Source organism: Poecile atricapillus, chromosome 1, assembly GCF_030490865.1.
Source record: "Poecile atricapillus isolate bPoeAtr1 chromosome 1, bPoeAtr1.hap1, whole genome shotgun sequence".
In the NCBI taxonomy this organism is placed as follows: domain Eukaryota; kingdom Metazoa; phylum Chordata; class Aves; order Passeriformes; family Paridae; genus Poecile; species Poecile atricapillus.
The window spans coordinates 41,032,544-41,052,425 of record NC_081249.1 but is presented as its reverse complement, the minus strand read 5'-3'; the positions used below and the strand labels follow the sequence as shown (position 1 = coordinate 41,052,425).

The following is a 19,882-nucleotide window of genomic DNA, read 5'->3' as shown; positions in this document are numbered from 1 at the left end:
CAAAGTTAGTGAAAATATATATGAAAGATTACATGAAGTTTGACCCCTAACATAAGATAAATGGTACTATATTATTTAACAGCAATGCAAAACTGCTTCCTTCCTGTGTAATATTGTCCTCAACATTAAAACCTGGTATATTATAATGATGGTATGTGGCAAACCCACTTTCCATGTCTTTCAAGTTGTCTGTGTTAACAAAAAAATTCTTTTCACTCTAAATGTGCGGGATGTGAGCCTACTAACTAGTCTGAAAAGAAATTCCTTCTTGTAGTGTCATTTTCCGGTCTGTACAATCATCCTTTTGGGTTCTCCTCAGTGCTGAGCCTAAGGCTGGTTAAAGTGGAAGTAACAGATGATGGTTCACCAGGACAGTCTCAGCAAAACTCCTCTTGCACTTTACATGGAATGTTAATGATGTTTTAGCACCTTTGTTTAACCCTTCCATGAGTTATGAAAAGTCTACAGAAAAACTCCAATGCCAGTGTTCAGTGTGTCATTTTATCACAGCTGTAGCAGGGAGAATCAACACTGGAAGTACCCAAAGGAAAAAATATAGACCACATTGTCAAAAGTGAAGGTGTACACTCAATATTCAGGGTAATTTCATGACACCAATGGCATACACTAGCACCAGAGAGAAAAGGAGTTTCCTCCTTCTTTAGGGAGGAGGCCAAAAGTACCAGGAAAGGTATAAATACAGCTGCAAGTTGGAATTTTAAAAGAGTGAAGGCTGAACATATCTGCAAAATGGTGTGTGTGTCCCACGCCAATAATGATTGTATACTCAGGAATTGAATTAGAATAGCTGTTTCAGTGTGGTGCTGTCAGTGCCTGCTACTTTAAAGATGACATTTTAGTAAGTCAGTTGCATACTTTGAGGTTTCCTCATGACATGAGGTTGCAGGAGCTCAGTCAGTGATGGGACAGATGTTTCTGTGCTACGTATTTCATGCAGAGTGTAAGAAGCAGTACATTTTCTACCATGACCAAGTGAAAAGTCTCAGTGGGGGCTGCATGAGGCTCATTCTGCTGACAGCTGCAGCTGCATCACCGCTCAAGGACCACTTGTTGTGTCTATTGTTGTTCTAGATTCGCTATTCTACAAATATACCCACAGACACTACCTCCTCCAGTTTTAGAGCTGCTTGCATGGTGGCTGGTTATGCCTGAATTAATTTCACAGCCTTTCAATGAGTTATTTTTCAAGTGTTGTGTGATCCTCCTAAAATGTGGTAATCCGTAAATAGCGCTGTACCGTTTGGACTCTGAACCTATTTTGCTAGATGGAATGGTTGTAAGTTTCCAATTAACTGAAAATTAAGCATTAACTGGAATACTTTAAATGAAAAAAAATGAAAACAATTAATTTTTACAATTAGAAATTAGTAAGTAAGTACTAGTAATTAGCTCCTATAAAGTTGTACCTTAACTTTCCTTCTAAACATTTGTAACGCCTAGGGCCTTTCTTAAATCACTCAAGCATGACAATTTCTTTCAGCCACATTAACTTTCTGTAGCAAGTGGTACTGAACTTGTTCAAGTATAATTTGCCTATGTTATGCCTTTTTGCTTACACACGTGACTAAAGTGCTTTTCCCTCCACACAGTGGCATTAGTAAGTCCCTGGTTTACAGAGAAACATGCTGGGAATACAGATTATAGCTTTCATATTTTGTTTCTGTGGGCTGGGAGCTGCTATTGCTGCAACTGCATCAAATGAGTGGAAAGTCACTAGTCGAGCGTCGTCTGTTATCACTGCAACCTGGGTCTTCCAGGGTCTTTGGATGAACTGTGCTGGCAACGCACTGGGGGCTTTTCACTGCAGACCTCACCTTACTATCTTCAAAGTAGAAGGTAAGGAGCATAATTTAACTGGAACTCTCAGAAAGCCATGTGTATTGCAAGCTGTGAGCCTGAGGAGTAAAAGATTATTTTGACTTGTACAAGAGATTATGTTTAAAGAATTGTGATGAATATAAATAAACAATCTTGTAAGCAGAATATCAGAAACAACTTTGTAGGAATGATACATACTCAAAGAAAGACAGTAAGCTCTACTCTGTGGTTGGTAATATGTGATAAGTATACTGGACATAGTGCCAGTAATAACTGTCAGTATCAAACCACTGTTAGCAGAGAAATGGACTAAACTGTCTTGCAGCTCTATTTTCCATCCCAAAAGGAGCATTGTGCTTGCTGGATGGTGAGAGGGGGAAATAGAGCAAGGTCTGTAACAGCTATCAGTTCTCTGAAAAAATCAGAGAGCAAATAACCACATCCACAAATATGTGCATGCTGTGCAAATACTCACATACTAGGAATTAAGTCTTAGTATACCTGCTTGTATTACAGGCTAATATTTTGACTTTAAAGATAAAAGGTGTGCTGTTTCAGAATGTCCACTTTAATGGAAAGTGTTGGATTAGTAAGTCATCTATCAGGGTGTGAGAAGGAACAGAGGCTTCCTGCCTTATGTCAGAAACAGCTTTTCTCAGAGACAAGGACTAACTATTAGTGTACCATGAAATGTGGTTTGTGTTTCTCTCTATGTGTAAAGCAGTAAATGAAGAGGTTTGGTTTTATTTGCTGTTAAGCCTTGTGATAGTAGGCAAAATAGTGTTATCAGTGAAACCTTGTGTATGCACTCATGAGGGCCTTGGCAGAAGGACTGCTCTCCCTGGGGCGGACAGCACACAGGCAAGATGGGGTCAGACTAGAGTAGGAAAAAATGCATTAAAACACAAGTGTTTTAGGGAACCAGAAAATAAACCCAGGCTAGACAGAACCAGTCTCCCAAAGGTTTTACAAGACCAGAAAGAAGCACAGTTCTGTTAAGATATTAACAGCCAGTAGCTGCATGAAATATCAAATATAACATTGCATGGTTGTTACCATATATAGATATATATATAGATATATAGATATATATATAGATATAAATTACATAGATAGGGTCATAGACTCACACATATATAGAAACTTGGAAGCTTGGGGATGTTCCATATCCTGATCTTTTTTTTGGCTTTCACGCCCCTGACACATCAGACTGTGTGCTGTGACATACAGATCAACTCTTGCACATACAGATGATTTTGAGATAAAACTTGGCATAATTTCTCCACATATTTCATGATGCCCAGTTTCAAATCATCACAAATCACCCATGAGAGATGTGAATGGATAAGAAGAGTTTTATTTCCTCTAAAGAATGTTGTTCATCCTCAAAACTCACTTAAAAGGCACAGAAACACATATTTTTGAAAAGTGACTATTATATTTTGTAAATAACAATTCATGCATTATTTCTGCCAAGATTTAAAGAAAGAAAACTACCTCTTCTTCTCAGACATTGTTTAAAGCAATATAAAATAACTAGAAAGTGCCACTATTGCTATTGTTAGTAGCACAAAATCTGCTTTCAGAATAATCAGATGTAATCTGTTTGCCACTTTGTATTGTTACTATTATTTTCATCACTGGATGACTGAAATTTGAATAAACAGAAAATGCATGTTATGCATGCATTGTTTAAATATATACTTAAGTATCTGGGTAAGATTTCACATGTTAGATAGATAAGAAATTCAGAAATGAAAGTAGCACAGTCTTGTTCAAGTAAGAAAGTAACAAGCTGCTGTAATGACATTTAGTAAGTCTAATTTTAACTTGCCAGTGCATGCACCAGCAAAGGGTAATGTTACATGTAGCACAAACACTACTGGGAAAGAGTGAGGTATTCAGTGTGGAAAACCTGCTAAACATAAACTCCTGATAATCCAAGGAAAGCAAGAGTTCAACAGGGAAAGGGCTTTGCACTCTCACTCCTTTCACTCTGTCATGGATTGTAAAACAATAAAATGCTCACATTAAAGAAGTTATGAACCCTCTGTCCTCAGAGCTTCAATATATCATTATAACTTACATACTGAGGCCAAGGAGGCCTGGCAATTAACTTTTCTTCTGCACATTCATCTTTTTATGGAATCTATTTACAATTTTTCCCAAGACAACTTACACAAGTTCCTCATTCCATTCCTATCTTTCCATTTTCAGGTTACCCTACAGAAGGTATTAGCAATATCAGCAAGAGTAGTAGCAACAGTATTCAGTGAGTGTAGTAAGTCACTTCTACTCCAAAGAAGATTAATTTGATCATTAAATGTTTAATTGCAATTTTTGTGAGGATTTTGCAGGGGAAGTTTTTTTTTCTGGTTTTTTTTTTCATGTTTTTTTCTAAGAAGTTTTAAGGGTTTGTTTTTTTTTTTTTCTGTTTTTCACAGCAAACAAAAACCTCTCAGATTCCAGAGGCCTTTCTCTGAGCAGGATTACCCTGCAGTCACAGGCAATATGTAGATATTTACCAGAACCAACTTTCAGCTCAAGGACTAGTTGTGCTGACAGGAACATAGGCTAGGCAATGACAACTCAGCTTCTGCAACTCAGCCCAGGTACAGATGTTGAGGGGTTCATGTTTCTGGAAGTCTGGGTCAGCAGGGCCACACTGCCAGCAGTATCCAAAGCTAACTAGGCTTGTACATTGCTGTCAAATGTACATGTGCATTCACATGTCCATCTGGCCACGGTGTGCTCTGCTGCAGCGACTGAAACATTCAGATGAAAGATTTTAGAGGGAGATCCTGAATAGTGACAGCATTGTAGCTAGAGTAATTTAAGGCAATGTTTGTGGGAAGAAGCAGTATCTTTTATTAAATCAACTGCTTTGGGAGACGTATGCAACAAAATAATCCATCAGATCTGACACAAATACAACAAGCTTCAAGCTAAATATTATCTGGGAACATTGTCTCTTCAGTAAACTTGGTTGTGATTATCAGAGCATCAGATACACCCATGGAAATTGTATGACTAAAAGCAAGAGACCATTACTCACAAACATAAACTCACACAGTCAATAAATGCCACAAATTATAACTAGCAGCGAGACAGCATTTTTTTTCAAAAAGAGTAACCTTTGATTAACAACTCAGTCCTTATCAGCAAGAAAGATACATAAAGGCTCTTCAAAGCACAAGCCTGAGAACTGAAGCTCTGGAGTCATGAGCTTCAGAAAGATACTGACTTTTTATGGCAGTTTCCATCCAGCTTGCCTCCTGCTAACTCCCCAGTGCTCCTGCAGTTCTATTGCAGGCAGTAGTTAACTACTTTTGTCATTCTTCTCATGTATATAATTCTGAATTATTACAATGACAGAATTTACCAGATTTGGCAAGAACTATCTTTTAGCTATCAAGCATGGCTTAGATACTTTATTTAGGTATTTTGACTTTGGTGGTGTTACAGAGAGCTGTTTTGTTCACATAAAATAAAGAATTGTAGCTAGCCAATTGAGCTGTGTCTATATCTGTTTTCTGTGACACTTCTTTAGTCTGTCAGGACAGCTACTAGGCTTCTTCAAACAATTTGTTTGGTATTTTGCATGACTTACCTACGGCACTGCTTCATGACTCCTGTATGTTCTGGTTTTAGATACCGTGAGCTCAGGGAGACATACAAGAAACTAGGAGAAACTGCTTCCTTGAACTTTTGCTTTTTTGAGCCTCAGATCTCCTGCTGGCATCTTTTCAGTGCCTTTTGTCACTGCCTTGTCAGTTTTGGCAGAGCCTGATGGGACAAATAGTGCTATCCTGATGGTAGCCAGTATGGAACAGGCCATGCCCAGCTGCTCTGGGTCACATCAGCAAACCAATTCAGAGCTGCCTTTTCATGATACCACCACTGCAATGCAGGCAAGCAGCAGAAGGAAATTTATACTAGACAACTGCTATTGCAGCACATGTACCCAGAACAGCCTCGAATAGTCAAACACCATTTGTGTTCATCAGTGTGTAGAGAGCAGTTCTAGCTGGGCTTCAGGGTAGCACTAGCAATTTTTCCAGAGAATTCAACCTCTGGAGCAGGAAAGGACTGACATGAGAGTCTCCCTTACTTGACAGAAACTTACTGCCAGGGAAAGCACACTATGCATCTCTTTGGTGCGAGTTGACAATCCAGCCAGGTACACGTACGGCAGCCAAGGCCAGGTTTTCCTCAGCCTTAGAGGAGGGCATTTCGTGCTAAATCCCCCAGAAGCCAACACCACGGTTTTACACCCGTCTTGAGTGGGTTTGCAGGGCGTCAGGTGCGTGGGCGTCGGGGACGGGGACGGCGCTCCTCCTGCCTGCTGCTTGGCAGATGGCCGTGCCCTGCCCGCTGCCCCTGCCCGCCGCGGTCCCGCTGGGGCCGGCGGGAGCGCTCCTCTCTCCATGGTGCTGCAGGAGCGGCCCCGGGGAGCGCCGGCCGCGCCCGCGGGTGGTGCCGCCCGCCCGGCTGGGGACAAGCAGCTGCCCAGCTCCCTGGAAAGGCGGCGTGCCTCGCTTCCCCCGGGGGATAGCCACAGGAGAGGAGAGGTTTAGCTGTACCCAGAGGCCGGGCAAGCAGCAGCTGTGTGCGCTTCTGGCGGGTCGCAAGGGAACGGGCAGGGCCGTCAGCTCGGGGTGGTGGGCTTCAGCTGTCATCAGGAAGGGAGAAATCCACCGGGACGGCTTTCTTCTGGCTGATGGTCAGCCACGGGGGACTCTGCCGGAGAATCCTCTAGGCAGTCAAAAGGACAGAGTCACGGGGGTCGTGGTTTAACCCTGGCTGGTAAGTGTGCAGCTGGCCATTCACCCCCCAAACACCCTCGGTGGGATGGGGAGGAGAATCAGGAAAAGAGTTCTTACCTCACCCATAGGCTGAGGTAAAAACAGTTTAATAATTGAAATAAAACAAAATATAACAATAATAATAGTAAAATCACTAACAGTAATAATAATAGGAAAAAGAGAGAGAGGAATAAAACCCAAGACAAAGAAGTGATGCACAGTATAAATGCCCACCACCCACTGACCGATGCCCAGCTCATCTCTGAGCAGCAATCAGCCCCTCACAGACAATGCATCCCACAGTTTATATGCTGAACATGATAGTCTGTGGTATGGAATGTCCCTGTGGCTATTTTGGATCAGCTCTGTTTTCTCCCAGCTTCTTGTGCACTTCCTCACTGGCAAAGCATGGGAAACAGAAAAGCCCTTGACTTAGGATAAACTCTACTTAGCCACAACTAAAACATCAAGGGGTTATCAACATTATTTTCATTCTGAATACAGAACACAGCACAGTACCAGGTACTAGGGAAAAAAAAGTAACTCTATCCCAGCCAAAACCAGAACACAGGATCCAATAACTGTGGAGCATAGCTGTGCCAAAGAACTTTCCTGTGGCAAGCAAATCTTTCCAGGAAAAGCGCAAACTGAAGGGAGGTATGACTGATCCATGTTCATTAGGCTGAGCCACCCCTCTGATAAGCTTTTGTGTTCAATGAGTACAGCATCTGTGTGATGACTTAGAAAATCCAAGTCAAAACAGTACTGGCAGAGTTGTGTCAATATGAAAGAAAATATACACTAGGATCAATAGCTCAAATTTGGGAAAGATGACTGTGAAACATTGACAGAATTCCTCACAGACTTTTATTAATGGCTTCATTCCCATGGCTTAACTTCTTAAAGTACTCGCCATTTTTCAGCAGGCAGAGGATCACCATTTGGACTGACTGAAATGCTGATTTCAGCATGGGTTCTTTTGTACATTCATAGGAATATGATGTCAAATCTTGGTAACAAAAGGTTCTCCACTGTTACAGTTTGCATCTCCATTGTAGCAAAGTTATTTCCAAGCTCTACTCTTCTGACATTAGATGACTGAGTCTGCTCTCCCCTCAAACAATATACCTGAAATACATTTGGTCCCTAAATGAGTCTGGTAATGCACTAGAAATCATGAAACATCATGACAATATACAGCAAATACCTTTGGAATCTCTTATATTGCATATCATTGCCCCCATGCCTAAAATTAATGAATAAAGTAAATTAAACAGTTCAGCCTAGGTAGCAGTTAGTCAGAGACATATCGTGCCTTATTATTAGGCTGGTTTCAAGTTAGAAAAGGAATGGATTCGTATTCAGCAGAGCCATTCACAAAGTAGCCTCTGGCAGAACAGATATGAACCGAAGGAGGTGGCTAACTCCCATGTATCCAAAATATTTTTCCCACAGGGAGCTCCTGCAGCAGCTTTGTAGTAGATACAGAGCAAAATCCAGGGGTTTCAATGGGATGGTAAGTTCCAGAAGAACCCCCCCAGGGGCAGAACAACCCTGCGAAAACTGGATTTGTGGATCTCAGAGCTGACATATAGGTTAAAGATTCTGAAGTGGTTTTCAAGGATTCCTGCTGCCGAATATCATCTTCTGTTTGCGCTCTTTGATTCCAAGATTTTAATCTATCTGCTCTGAAAATCCATGAATCTAAACCACAATGAATCACTGTTTACTGCTGTTTATTGTGCAGGCTTTCTGGCTCTGGCCAATTACATGAACCAGAGTAGTCCAGAGCTGTGGGCAGACTGGAAAGAGATGTGCCTACTGGGGAATCTGCAGCCAGAAAGATACAGAAAGGGAGTCCAAGAACTGCAGGACTAATTTGCATGGGGCCAGATGGAAAACAGTGAGGGTGGAGCCTTCAGAGGTTGCTGCCAGTTTTAGAGAATATGGCTGCAGGTTACAACAGACAGATTCTGACACTGCTTTAAAATCTTCAGAGTTACAGGAAAACACAAGACCTTGCAGACCAGTCCTCCTTTTTAGCTCATTTACACCTGATGACCTGACAGCATCTCTGCAATCCTCTTTTTGTGCTCTGAGCCTTCGGTTTTCTCAATGGACAAGGACAGAGGTTACAGCGCTGAGATTTTTTTCCACTTTTGTCTAGATGTGGTATCTAGACAAGAGTAATTTTGCTTTTGCTTATCTTCACTCATTTTTACAGATCTTTGCCACCCAGAGAGGTCTTCATGCGAAGAAAATCACTAAGGAAACCAGAAAGATAGAAAGTGCTTCTATTTGTTAGTGTGGTGCAAGGACAGGAATGCAAAGCTTGTTATTGGGGCATTAGTAACAAAGCTCTTTCATCTTCTGATACATCAGGATAGATTGTTATCTCTGCTTTGCTTTTAGTTTTCTTTGATTACTGCTACATAGCAGCAGAGAGTGTACTGCAAAATGAATAGGACTCAGCGGTAATTGGTATGCAGCCAGTGTCTTAAAATATCTCTGTTCAAACAGGTTTTGTACCCTGGTCTGCCTTGTGAGCACTGAGGTGGGTGAGGGGAGCTTCCCTCTGGCATATGTTGAGGCCAATGTACCTCTTCTTATCATTTTAGCAGTCATGCTACAACCAGAGCTACATTCAAAGTTCAGAGATACAATCCATTTCATTTTCACAAGTCCCTGCAGCAGGAGGGGAAAGGAGACCTGGCAAAACCAGCTGAGATAGGGAGAGGGTAAGAGAAGGAGACTGAAGTGCTGAATTTGTAAATCATTAAAGCTGATGATTTTGAAATTCACACTGCTGAGATTTAAGCTCTTAAATATTTATTTTTCCATCATGGAGCAGTGCAAGGCAGAGGAGAGAAGCTAAGCAAATACCTTGAGAATGAATATGGAGAAATGTAGGGGGAAATACATGCACATAAAAATCTGTCCTACAGTTATTACATGGAATTGGCTAGGCAAGTAAGAGTCACATGTACATTGGCAGAGAAAACAAATCACTCCACAGTCAGTAGGGATATTAAATCCCCTAATGCACGTTACCCTATCTCTCATAGTACTTACATGTAGTTTTGCAATGTAAAGCAAAATGCCCCATGAGCACAGCCATTTTATTAGAGATGTGCACATGGGACTCCTCCCCATATCCCACATGCATCAAGTCCTACAGTGTCTGGTTATCCTTACAAGCCTTCCCTGGAGTGGGTGCCATGGATCTTTGCTGGTTCAGAGGCTGGTCAATGTATTCCCTTTGGTTTTTCATTGACTCAAATTAAATCAGACTCTTGGAGCACAGGTGTTGCCAGGGGCAACTTAGGGCTTCAGAGCCCCACTTTTTCAGGGTACCTGACTCAGTCCTGGTGCCAGTACTGTGAGGGCCCTGGTGCCCAGTAGATTCCCACAATCCACCCAATCTTCTATCTACAGATGACATTGAAGGCTGGGTCTCCTGTATGATGTTCCTCTTCAGGGATGCATTTCCTAAAACAGGAGAGAGCACATCAGCTCAGATTTCTGTGCCTCAATGTAGGACATTCTTAACTGCCAGAGCACTTCTCAGCTGCTGAAAGGAAAACATTTATATTTTTAATTCAGCAAAGCACATGCTGAAATTCAGGTATATGCAAAGTCCCCTGAGAACATTTCATTCATATCTCCCCTTAAATAGCTTTTGCTGGCCACCCAGACATTTGCCACCTACATTTCTAAAAAATTACCTGAAACAGTTAAAAAAGCAGAGGTACCAAACACTTCTGAAGACAATGCCCAAGTCTACTGACACATTCATTTGACAGTTTGGTTTCTTTTTTAGTGTTAACTTTTCTAAAGAAAATGCATATTAATTTGAAGGTAATTAACCAAGCTCTAGCAAAACACCTCCTGAGGATTAACGTTCATAAAGGCAAAATTTTTAAACTGCACATCCTGAGCTATCTTGTACTATTGAACGGTTTTCTGTAACCAAGGCTTACATGTGGTAGAAGTGCAAACTGTTTAAACAGTTTAAAACAGTTTAAAATGGTACACCATCAACTGGATATGTCATTAATATTATTTTATGAGTATTTTAGGTTAGACTCCAAGTTTTTACTTCTAGCCCCCCCCTCCAAAAGTTAATCATACAGACTCTACTGGTGTTTGAAAGAGTAGAATTGCATAACCTGATGGTCAAAATGAGAAGCAAAATGAAATACTTGAAGATTCTCATTCATGTGTTTTCAGAATAATATATGCAGGTTTTCTACCAGGTCCACTCAAACAATTTTTATGGTTGCTATTACTTTTTTATCTAGTTAAGATGTGAGGCTTCTCTTCTGCAGATACCAGTCAGAAACAAAGATGTGCCTAGGGCTCATATTCAGGACAATGCACATTGATTCATATTTCCAAAGGGAACGAGAGCTCTGCAGTCCTAAATTTCCTCTGTAGATGGAAATCTGCCAAAATCTTATGTTGTTTGGAGACTGCCTTTTCCTTCTTCACAAATGAATTTCTAAACAATAACACAGAATGCCACATAAAAGCCTTTCTATTCATATTTCATCCTGTAAGCAGCAAAAGCAGAAACCAAACCCCAGCCAGTCAGAAACAGTGAAAGTGACTCCCTGCCCATATCTGTGTTTATCGGGCCACCAGGAGAACAGGACTCTCGGGATATATAAACAACTTATCCATTGCAAGCTCACCACGTGCCTAAGCTGCTGCCCCAGGCTGGCATCCCATCCTAGCAAACATCGTGCCAGATGCTGGGCCCTGAGTCAGCCACCTTTTGGTAGTAGCAGAAATAGTTATCTCACAAAGTGGGGAAAAAGAGGTAATTTAATTAACTAACTAACTAATCATTAATGGCATCTGGCTTTTCCATACCATATTTTTAATGGAAATGCTCCACCTAACAAAGCAGATGATAAAATATATTCCAGCAAAATTAATGCAATAGACAACTTTACTTTAATTTACACCACCTTTCAACATCCTCATGCCATACATATTTTTGTTTTACTCAGTGGCTATTACAAAATTTCCAATATTGTGCTCACTTAATATCGTCCCTAGAAACTCAGTTCTTCACGGAAATGCAGCGTTTTCAAGCGTCAGTGCCTCTTGTGCCTCAAGGCTCCGATTCTCCCCACGGCCGGGGCACCCTGCAGTGCCACAGCCGTACTTTGGCCTGCCCTTCCCCGAGCGCGCAGCCACCCCCAGCCCATGGCTCAGCTAATCCTTCCGGGCAGTGAAGCTGCCCTGCCGTCCTGCTGGTGCTGGCCCCTCTTGAGGGGCTGCGCTGGGCAGAGCAGGGAGGGAGGGAGGCAGGAGGAGACGGCAGCCGAAGCCAGCAGGCTGCAGTGTGTGAGGGCTGCAGAGGGTGCGGGGAATGGCTGCAGTGTGTGAGGGCTGCAGAGGGTGCGGGGAATGGCTGCACAGTGTGGGGCAGGCCTTCCCCGCGCTCCCCTCGGCCCTCACGGGCAGAACGCTCTGCGTGTTAACACAAACAAGCCAACATTTCCAGCCGAGGTACTTCACTCAAGTCTGTTTGCCAAGTGGCTTCGCTACCTTCTTTGGTTAAGGTTAAGAGAAATGTTGTTGTTCAAAGTAGAAAACAAGTGGAGGTGTTTTCCCCCCTCACCCTTCCTGTCTACAAATTCAGGCACCTCTGGTCTGCAGTTCCTTATAAACAAATGAAGGAGCTTTTGTGGAGACTGTTGATAAGAGGTGCTCCGCACCACTCCACATCCCACCGACATTCATTATTCTTTTTATGCATGCAATAATATGCAAATGTCCGAGTGCTTCCCAAGGTCGCTCACGACTCGTGCTACAGTGCAGTGTTTGCTCTGGTTACTGCAGGGACCTAAAGGCAAGCTCAAGGCAGCCTAGGACACGAAAGATTGCCAGGGCCAGCTGATAAGATTTTCACCTATCACCAAGGTCTACGTGTGCAAAACTCAGATACAACCTGGTGAAAGGAGAGTCACAGAGATGGGAATGGCTTTCTCCTGGGAAGAGATTGCCAGGCGATAAAGAGATTGCCTGCAGACAAGGAAAACAAGTCTGATGTACAACAGCTGGGTCGTGGAGTAGGAAGAAAACTCCTGAAAAAATACGGGGACTGCAGCCATCCCAAACACATCAGACCATTAGGAAAGCAGAAAATGAGATTGCAAGGTGCCTGAACCTAATGGTGACAAATTTGCCACTACTTTTAGCACAAGAGGCTAAAATTGGACCAAATTTCTCAATTTCAGCAAAGTCTACCCACTCAACTGGTAGAAATTAAATATTTCCAAATTTTCTAGCATTTTAAGCAACAGAATGAGTGAGAACTCTAATCTAAGGACTTTGAGTGCTTTCAGCCACCTGTTCTTTACAGTTTTGAACCTTGGATAGTATCAAAAATCTGTATCTAGCAACAGAAGTCTATGCCCCCTTGCTCATACACATTCACAGCACATGGTTATAGCTCTTCATGCTGAAGGGAAAGCACTGCTGAACAAGGGAAAGGAACTAGGAAGCAAAGAAATGTATTTAAGACCTGCAAGACTCTTGAGAAGATCTTTAAAAGAAGGAATGGGAGCAGGAAAATATGCTCCCAACCAAGATTTGTTTTTATTATGCATGAGTCATTCAAAGTGGATTTAAAGCCAGGAATTTTTTCACTGGCATGCTCACTTTACCGAGTAAGTGAAAGAAATAACATTACTTCAGGGTCTGAAGTTCACTGGGTTGCATCTGATTTCACTCACTTCTACCAACAGCAATATTTTTCAAATGGATTTATTTCTTTCTGTTTTCCTTTTTTCTCAACATCCTTGCAGCCTTACTGTCTCCTTCATGCCACTAGCAGAGACAGGATCATAAATTAGGTCAGTGCTATGTCTGACCTGGTAGTTGCTTAGGTAATATTAATTTTTTAAATCTACCCTCTCCTTTGCCTCAAAACATCTACCTTCTGCTTTCTAAATAACTTCCTGGAAACTCAGCAGAACAAGAATTCTCTCAAGCTTCTTGTCAGCTGTGGGGGCTGTGTAGATGGACTAGCAGGGATCAATCCAATATCCAGAATCCTCTCAGCTGAAATCAGTTAATGCATATAAATTTTACTGTTTCGGAAAAGAAAAAACAGACAACGATCACTTTTCAAATTCGTTTGTCTGTAAGATGTGAGATGGCTTCTGTTTGACCCAAGCAAAGCCTCTGCTGCTGTTGTGTGTCCACTTTGGGTACTACACTTGAAGCACGATGCAGAAGACTTGCAAAGAGCACACAGATAAAAGCAACTAGAAACCCTCAAGTTTATGGAACAGGTCTGTGAGGAAAGACTGTGAGAGTTGACACTGTTTAGTCTAAAGAAGAGTAGACTAGCTGTAGGCACAGAGATAGTCTTTAAATACGTAATAAGTGGTTGAAAACAGGAAGAGTATAATCAGTTCCCCATGTCCAGTGGTAATACCGCAGAAAATGGTGAGACTGGATTGCTACAAAGAATTTAAAATTAGCAGTTTTATCATTCCATCCTAAAAGCAACTGCCCTTTTTTATGGACAGCCTGTCTCTAACCCTTAGCTTACTTTTCCTACTCTGCAGTTGTTTCACTTTGTGATTACCTCTGATGTCTATGATACCTGAATCAGGTCAGCCTTATACTCCAGTTCTAGCTACCAGAAGTGAAATGTACCTCTTCATGTCCTCACCTCTTGTCTTTCTGGGACTCCCCTTGCAACCTGTTAAGGTGGAAAGCCATTATTCAGAAAATACAATTTATACAGCAGGTAATGCCCATTCGCCGGTAGCTTTTGGACACAAAGGTCTTTTAGTGAACTTTTGATCTGCAAAGGCTAGTTGGTATTAAATCCTCTTGCACCTTTTTTAAAAGTATTTCCTACTTTTTTTTTAATTTGAAGTGGATGTTTTGCCCTGTGAGTGCAGAGCACTGAGCTCTATGAAACACATTTGATGTCTGTGATTTGGCCTAGGTGTTGCTGAGAGATCTACAGCCCTAATCAAAGGCAGCAAACTCATATTCATCCTATTTCACTTCTCCATGATGTTTTTACTGTCAAACAATATTCTCCTAGCATATCTGAAATAGTCCAAAACAGAACGGGTGCCCAGGGGGCAGGGAAAGACAATATAGACCAAACTCCTTGAAGTACTCGAGCTATAAGCATATAAGGCTATTAAGGATAATATTATCCTCCTTCTATCACACAGAAGAGTCTTGGATGGTGTGGGTCCTACAGTTCTGCTCTCTTCCTGCCTGGGAGATGTTATCCTGGTTCATCAGGCACCTGAATCTGGATATAGATGAGGTTTTAAAATTCCAGCACTGGATCTTAAGCAGAGGTTTAGGATTTATCCCAGACCACTTTAGACATGAGTGGTGTAAAACCCTGTGTGTTAGTTAATCATCCTGTGATCACTTTATGGGCAACAGGAACAGGGATTCCTGTCCCTTTCTGGGACAGGTTCTGTCTTGTCTCTGGGACATGTCTACAGCAGGTCAGGAGAGCAGTCTAGACATACCAATTAACAGTATAGCAGATGGATGATTAGTGAAGGTATGGACATACTATGAATCTATCCTGACTCAGAAGATACCTCCAGGTGGATCCCCATACCTCAGATCAGTTTGATGTAATTAATTCCTATAACTTTCAATCCAAACATGAGAGCACACGGAAAGCAGTTTCCTTCTCTCCTTCTGCAGCTAATTTTCCCATACTTCACATCTCTCCTCTCTCCTAGTCTGTGCCTGAAGGGAGCAACACTTCCACCAAAAGCTGCTACAGGGGCAAAGTGCTGCAGCCTTTAAATTGTCGCCTCAGATCAAAGAGTCCCTCTTCATTCCACATCATTCAGTCTTCGCTGAATAGACTTTTACCCCATCAGGACTCAGACTGTCCCTGGTGTGAAAAGCCTTGTCACCCCCTCCTTCCACACAGCCCAGGTGCCCCGCTGACACACATGTTCTTCTTTAGCTGTAGTGTGGCGATGGGTGTGAGTATGGAAAACGAGTGTCTGATAGGCATTTGCTGAGAACCGGCATCTCACTCATGCAAGAGGTAAAGCCAGCTATTTCAAAAACAGCCTGCCATGTATTCCTTTCATCAAGCTTTTACATAAAAACCCACTCTGTGTGCTCATGTGTGCACACAAATTCAAGTTGTCCCTTGTTTCTCTTGTTAAAGATGCTTCACTTCTTGAAAGGTCCCCCACAAATCCCAGAATGGTGGAGAAGTAGTTAAAGTGGGCAAAAAGGCTAATCAAGACGAAGGGTTGGTTAAACTCAGTTTTGAAGGCAGCTCTTAGGAATCAATGGACATTTTCATAAAGTGTTTAGTAGTTAGAGTGAACTGAAGCTCTATAAACCCTTCCCAAAGAAGCCCTTTGTTGAGATGTTGGCAGTATATGTCTGGCTGGAGTCAAATAAATTAGTCATCAGATAAATCAGTCATGCCAGCTATGAGAGTGACACCAAAATAAACAGAATATTTTAGTCAAATGTGTGAAACAAAAGGAACAGCAAATCTCAATTTAAACTTCCCCCATGTAATTGATGCATAATTAAACTTCTAAACATGAATGCAAGTGTGCTGATCCAGAGTGTGTGATGATGAAGATTGTATCTTTGAAAGTAAATGGGGATCTCCGGATGCAATTAAAAGTAATTTTTGAGTTGCTAGTTCCAAGTTCCTACTGGCAAAGTCCAAGAAACGCAAAGCCTGAGTAATTCCTAAATTACTGCAGTTTCAATGCCAGGGAAACTCCACAGATTCTGATGGAATTACATAAGACTCAGACTTCATGAGGCCAACAGAACTTCCTCCTTTTAGAAACAGATTGTCAAGTACTTTAAAAAGAAAATGTCAGAAAAAGTTTATGGAAGTCACATGCTACTGGTACAAGAACAAAATTTGGGGAATGTGCAACATATGGCAACATCAGTTGGGATAAGGTAACACAAGTGCATTACCCCAAACATGTAATCTTAAGTAATCTACTTTACTAGTCTAAAATACACAAACAATCTGAACTCTTTAAAATTTTTATTCTCTTAAAATACAGACAAAATAATAACAGTGATGTTCTTATTAGTCCACTTATCCTTATGATTAGCTCATATATTAATCATTATTGTAAAATGAAATATTTTTTAAAAGCTACTTCTTTTACCTCTGTCCTTACACCACTCCTCCGAATGTCTGTTAATCTGGAAAAGGACACAAGTCCTGGAAGGGAAAAAGCAGGGCATGTGAAAAACTAGCAGCACAAGTGGGCAGCAGCATGTGGGAGAGAAGCACTGCTTTTAATTAGATTAAGGAAGTTAAAAATGTTGTGAGAAAGCTTTTCTTATCTAGTGCTTGTTTCCCAATAGCTGCTATTTCAGCCCAAAATATTACACTTTGTGCTTAATGTCAAATAAGTAAGCAGATTGACTGGCCTCCAATTCTCATGGGCTTCAGATGTCTGCACTGAAATCTGGCAATGTGACCAAAAGTAGTTCTTAAGTTTGGCTTCTTTTTTTACAGTAATTCATATACTATTGAATTCCATATCTAGGTTTTAATTCCAGCAATAAAGTTTCATTCTTTATCTTGAGAGATAAAACTGTATTTGCATTGGAAAGTCTGTGCCACTTTCATTTCTACTATAAACCACTGAGATTTTAGAACTGACAAGGACTGGAAGGAAAATATAGCTCTGTAGGGTGCTTAGGACATTTGTGAATCTGATTCTGCTTCCTGAGATATTTTTGCTGCTCAGCTGTCATCTATATTCACACATTTGGGGCAATGCATCTCTCTGATGCAGTGCTCCACAAAGGAACCGACCAGAGGCATTGTGCTCTATTTGCACTTATCAGGAACCACTGAAACCTGAACAAAAGCTGATTGCCTATTATTGGCTTCTAGTAGTATGTCCTGTAACTGGCACTATGCAAACATAATGCACAAAGCAGCTCTGTCCTGGAGTATTTATAATCTAGGGAGCAAACTTCAAAAGAAGTGGGTAGGTTTATGGCAAAATGGAGGAGGAGAAAGGAGGTAGAAGACAATCAAGCTTGTTTGATCACGCTGCTTCACAAAAAAACAAAAGAAAAAAATTCTTTTGGATTGGTGGGGTTTGAAGGGTCTTGTTCCTCCAGGGTACTGGGAGTTACTCCACCAGTCACTGCTGCATTTCTTGACTTGGAATTATTTCTGTCAAAATCAAGAAGGTACAGTGCCCCACCTATCCACTTGAAATGCTTTATAGTTTATAGCTCCTTGTCATCTTGAAGAAAAGGATGAAAATGTCCAGTCTGCACTCAGAGATGAGGCAGAAGCCAGAATTCTTCATCACAGCCAGACCACAGAAAAGGAAAACACATCTGACAGCAGCAGCTGGGGGCTTGGTGAACCCACTTTTCTCCAGTGCCCATGGGACATTAGTGGAATGAGTCCAGAGGAGGGCCACTAAGTTGATCAGAAGGCTGAAAGACCTCTCCTATGAAGACTGGATGAAACAGCTGGGGTTGTTCACCCTGGAGAAGGGAAGGCTCCAGGGAGGCCTTAAAGGAGCTTTCCAGCACCTGAAGTAGGCCTACAAGAGAACTGGAGAGGGACTTTTGAAAAGAGCATGCAGTGATAGTAAAAACAGGAAAGGCTTTAAGCTGATGGAGGACAGGTTTAAAGAGATCTAAGGAAGAAATTCTCTACTGTGAGTTTCTTGAGGAGAGGACATTGACCAACAGAGATTTTCTGTGAGAAAGATGTCTTTAAACTTTATTCAAACAACAAATCCAAGGTTTAGAAGAATATGTGTAGGGAACATTTTTGTAACTGCAATAAAAATCAATGTCTTGATCTTACAGATTCTCAGTAACCATCACAAAGGCAAAAAGTCTCAGTGAAGGAGATTCCTCATGCTGTCCATTCCAAAATAATTCAGGAGGTTATCAGTTGATATAGCTGAGGAAGTAATAAAGATAGTTGTCCTCATCAATTATGTGCTCTTAATTACGTGTTTTGAAACCTCTGTAGCATAAACCAATTTGGATTTCCTCCTTTGGTACACTTTATGCATCTCACACTGTTCTTTCCTCTTTTGGAAAATGTTTTGACATAGACATGGGTCTGGTCTTAATTATCTGACTAGGAATTAGATGGGTTGGCCACTTATCCAAGCTTCTGTTTTATACTTAGGAGGAAACAGATTATTTATTTGAGTTTGTATGTTGCCTTTCTATTAATAATTAGTTTATAGAATCACAGAATTATTGAGGTTGGAAAAGTACTGTACGATCATCAAGTCAAATATTCAGCTTTTATCATCATCCATTACATGTATGTGACAGAAGCTCTCATATAGCAGTTAGAGCAGAAACTAAGGTCCAAGAAACAGCTATTAGGGGAAGAACTTTATGTAAATACATCGAGAATTGGCCTGCTGGCAGGATTGATAAGTTTGATGTGGTACTCCAGGATAAACATTCCTGAAAATTTGATTTGGGGATCAACAAATTACTGTCCACACAGAAAATGAAACTTTTCTCACCTACAGAGAAAAATGAGAGGGAAGTGTCACTTTACCCAGGCACAGGTGTTCTCCTGTTCTCCTTGCTGTTTATGCTGGCATGATCAACTGGACTTTATTTGAAAAGAGGAGAGGTTTTACAGTGGATAATCCTTTTTGTCCTTGAAATGCCTAAGAACATTTTTGTTTATCTGTGTTTTTTTCCTGTGGATTTATTCCTATTTCTAGAGATTCAAAAGTTCACTAGTAAAAACCTGAAATCATATTATTAGGATATTTTGTCCAATTATGACTAACACATGTAAGAGTATACAAACCTGGTAAGGTTTCCACAACATGTAAAACGTTATGAAAGTTTCTTTATATGTTTCATTTGAAATGCTGTCTTGCACAACCCCTGGATGCTAATGTATGTGATTAAAGTTTAAACTTACATCCAGCACTTGTTAATCTGCTTATAGCTTCCCTCAGCAATATCAGTGAAAAGGTATAGACCAAACCTGATATAATAAATCCTGTTTACATAAGTTTGGAGTATAACATCACATTTTAAAAGGGGAATGCACCTCCTTTTATATGCCTGGGAACTCCAGAGGAGCCTTCCTTGGAGCACTGTGACCCATCATGTCTGGGGCAGCATCTGCTCTCAGAAGGGGCATGCAGGGGCTGCCAGGGAGCAAGGTGCAAGTCTGAAAGTTATCTTTACAAGTAATGTGA

General features: G+C 41.3%; 1 protein-coding gene across 1 annotated transcript in view; it reads left to right on the top strand.

Annotated features, from left to right (window-relative positions):
• The first annotated feature begins 1,603 nt into the window (after positions 1–1,603).
• Positions 1,604–19,882, top strand: part of CLDN10 (claudin 10) — a 54,366-nt gene continuing 36,087 nt past the window's right edge. The window contains exon 1 of the mRNA XM_058857605.1: positions 1,604–1,857. Coding sequence (XP_058713588.1) covers positions 1,644–1,857 — 214 coding nt within the window. The 5' untranslated portion in view covers positions 1,604–1,643. The remainder of the gene's footprint in view (positions 1,858–19,882) is intronic.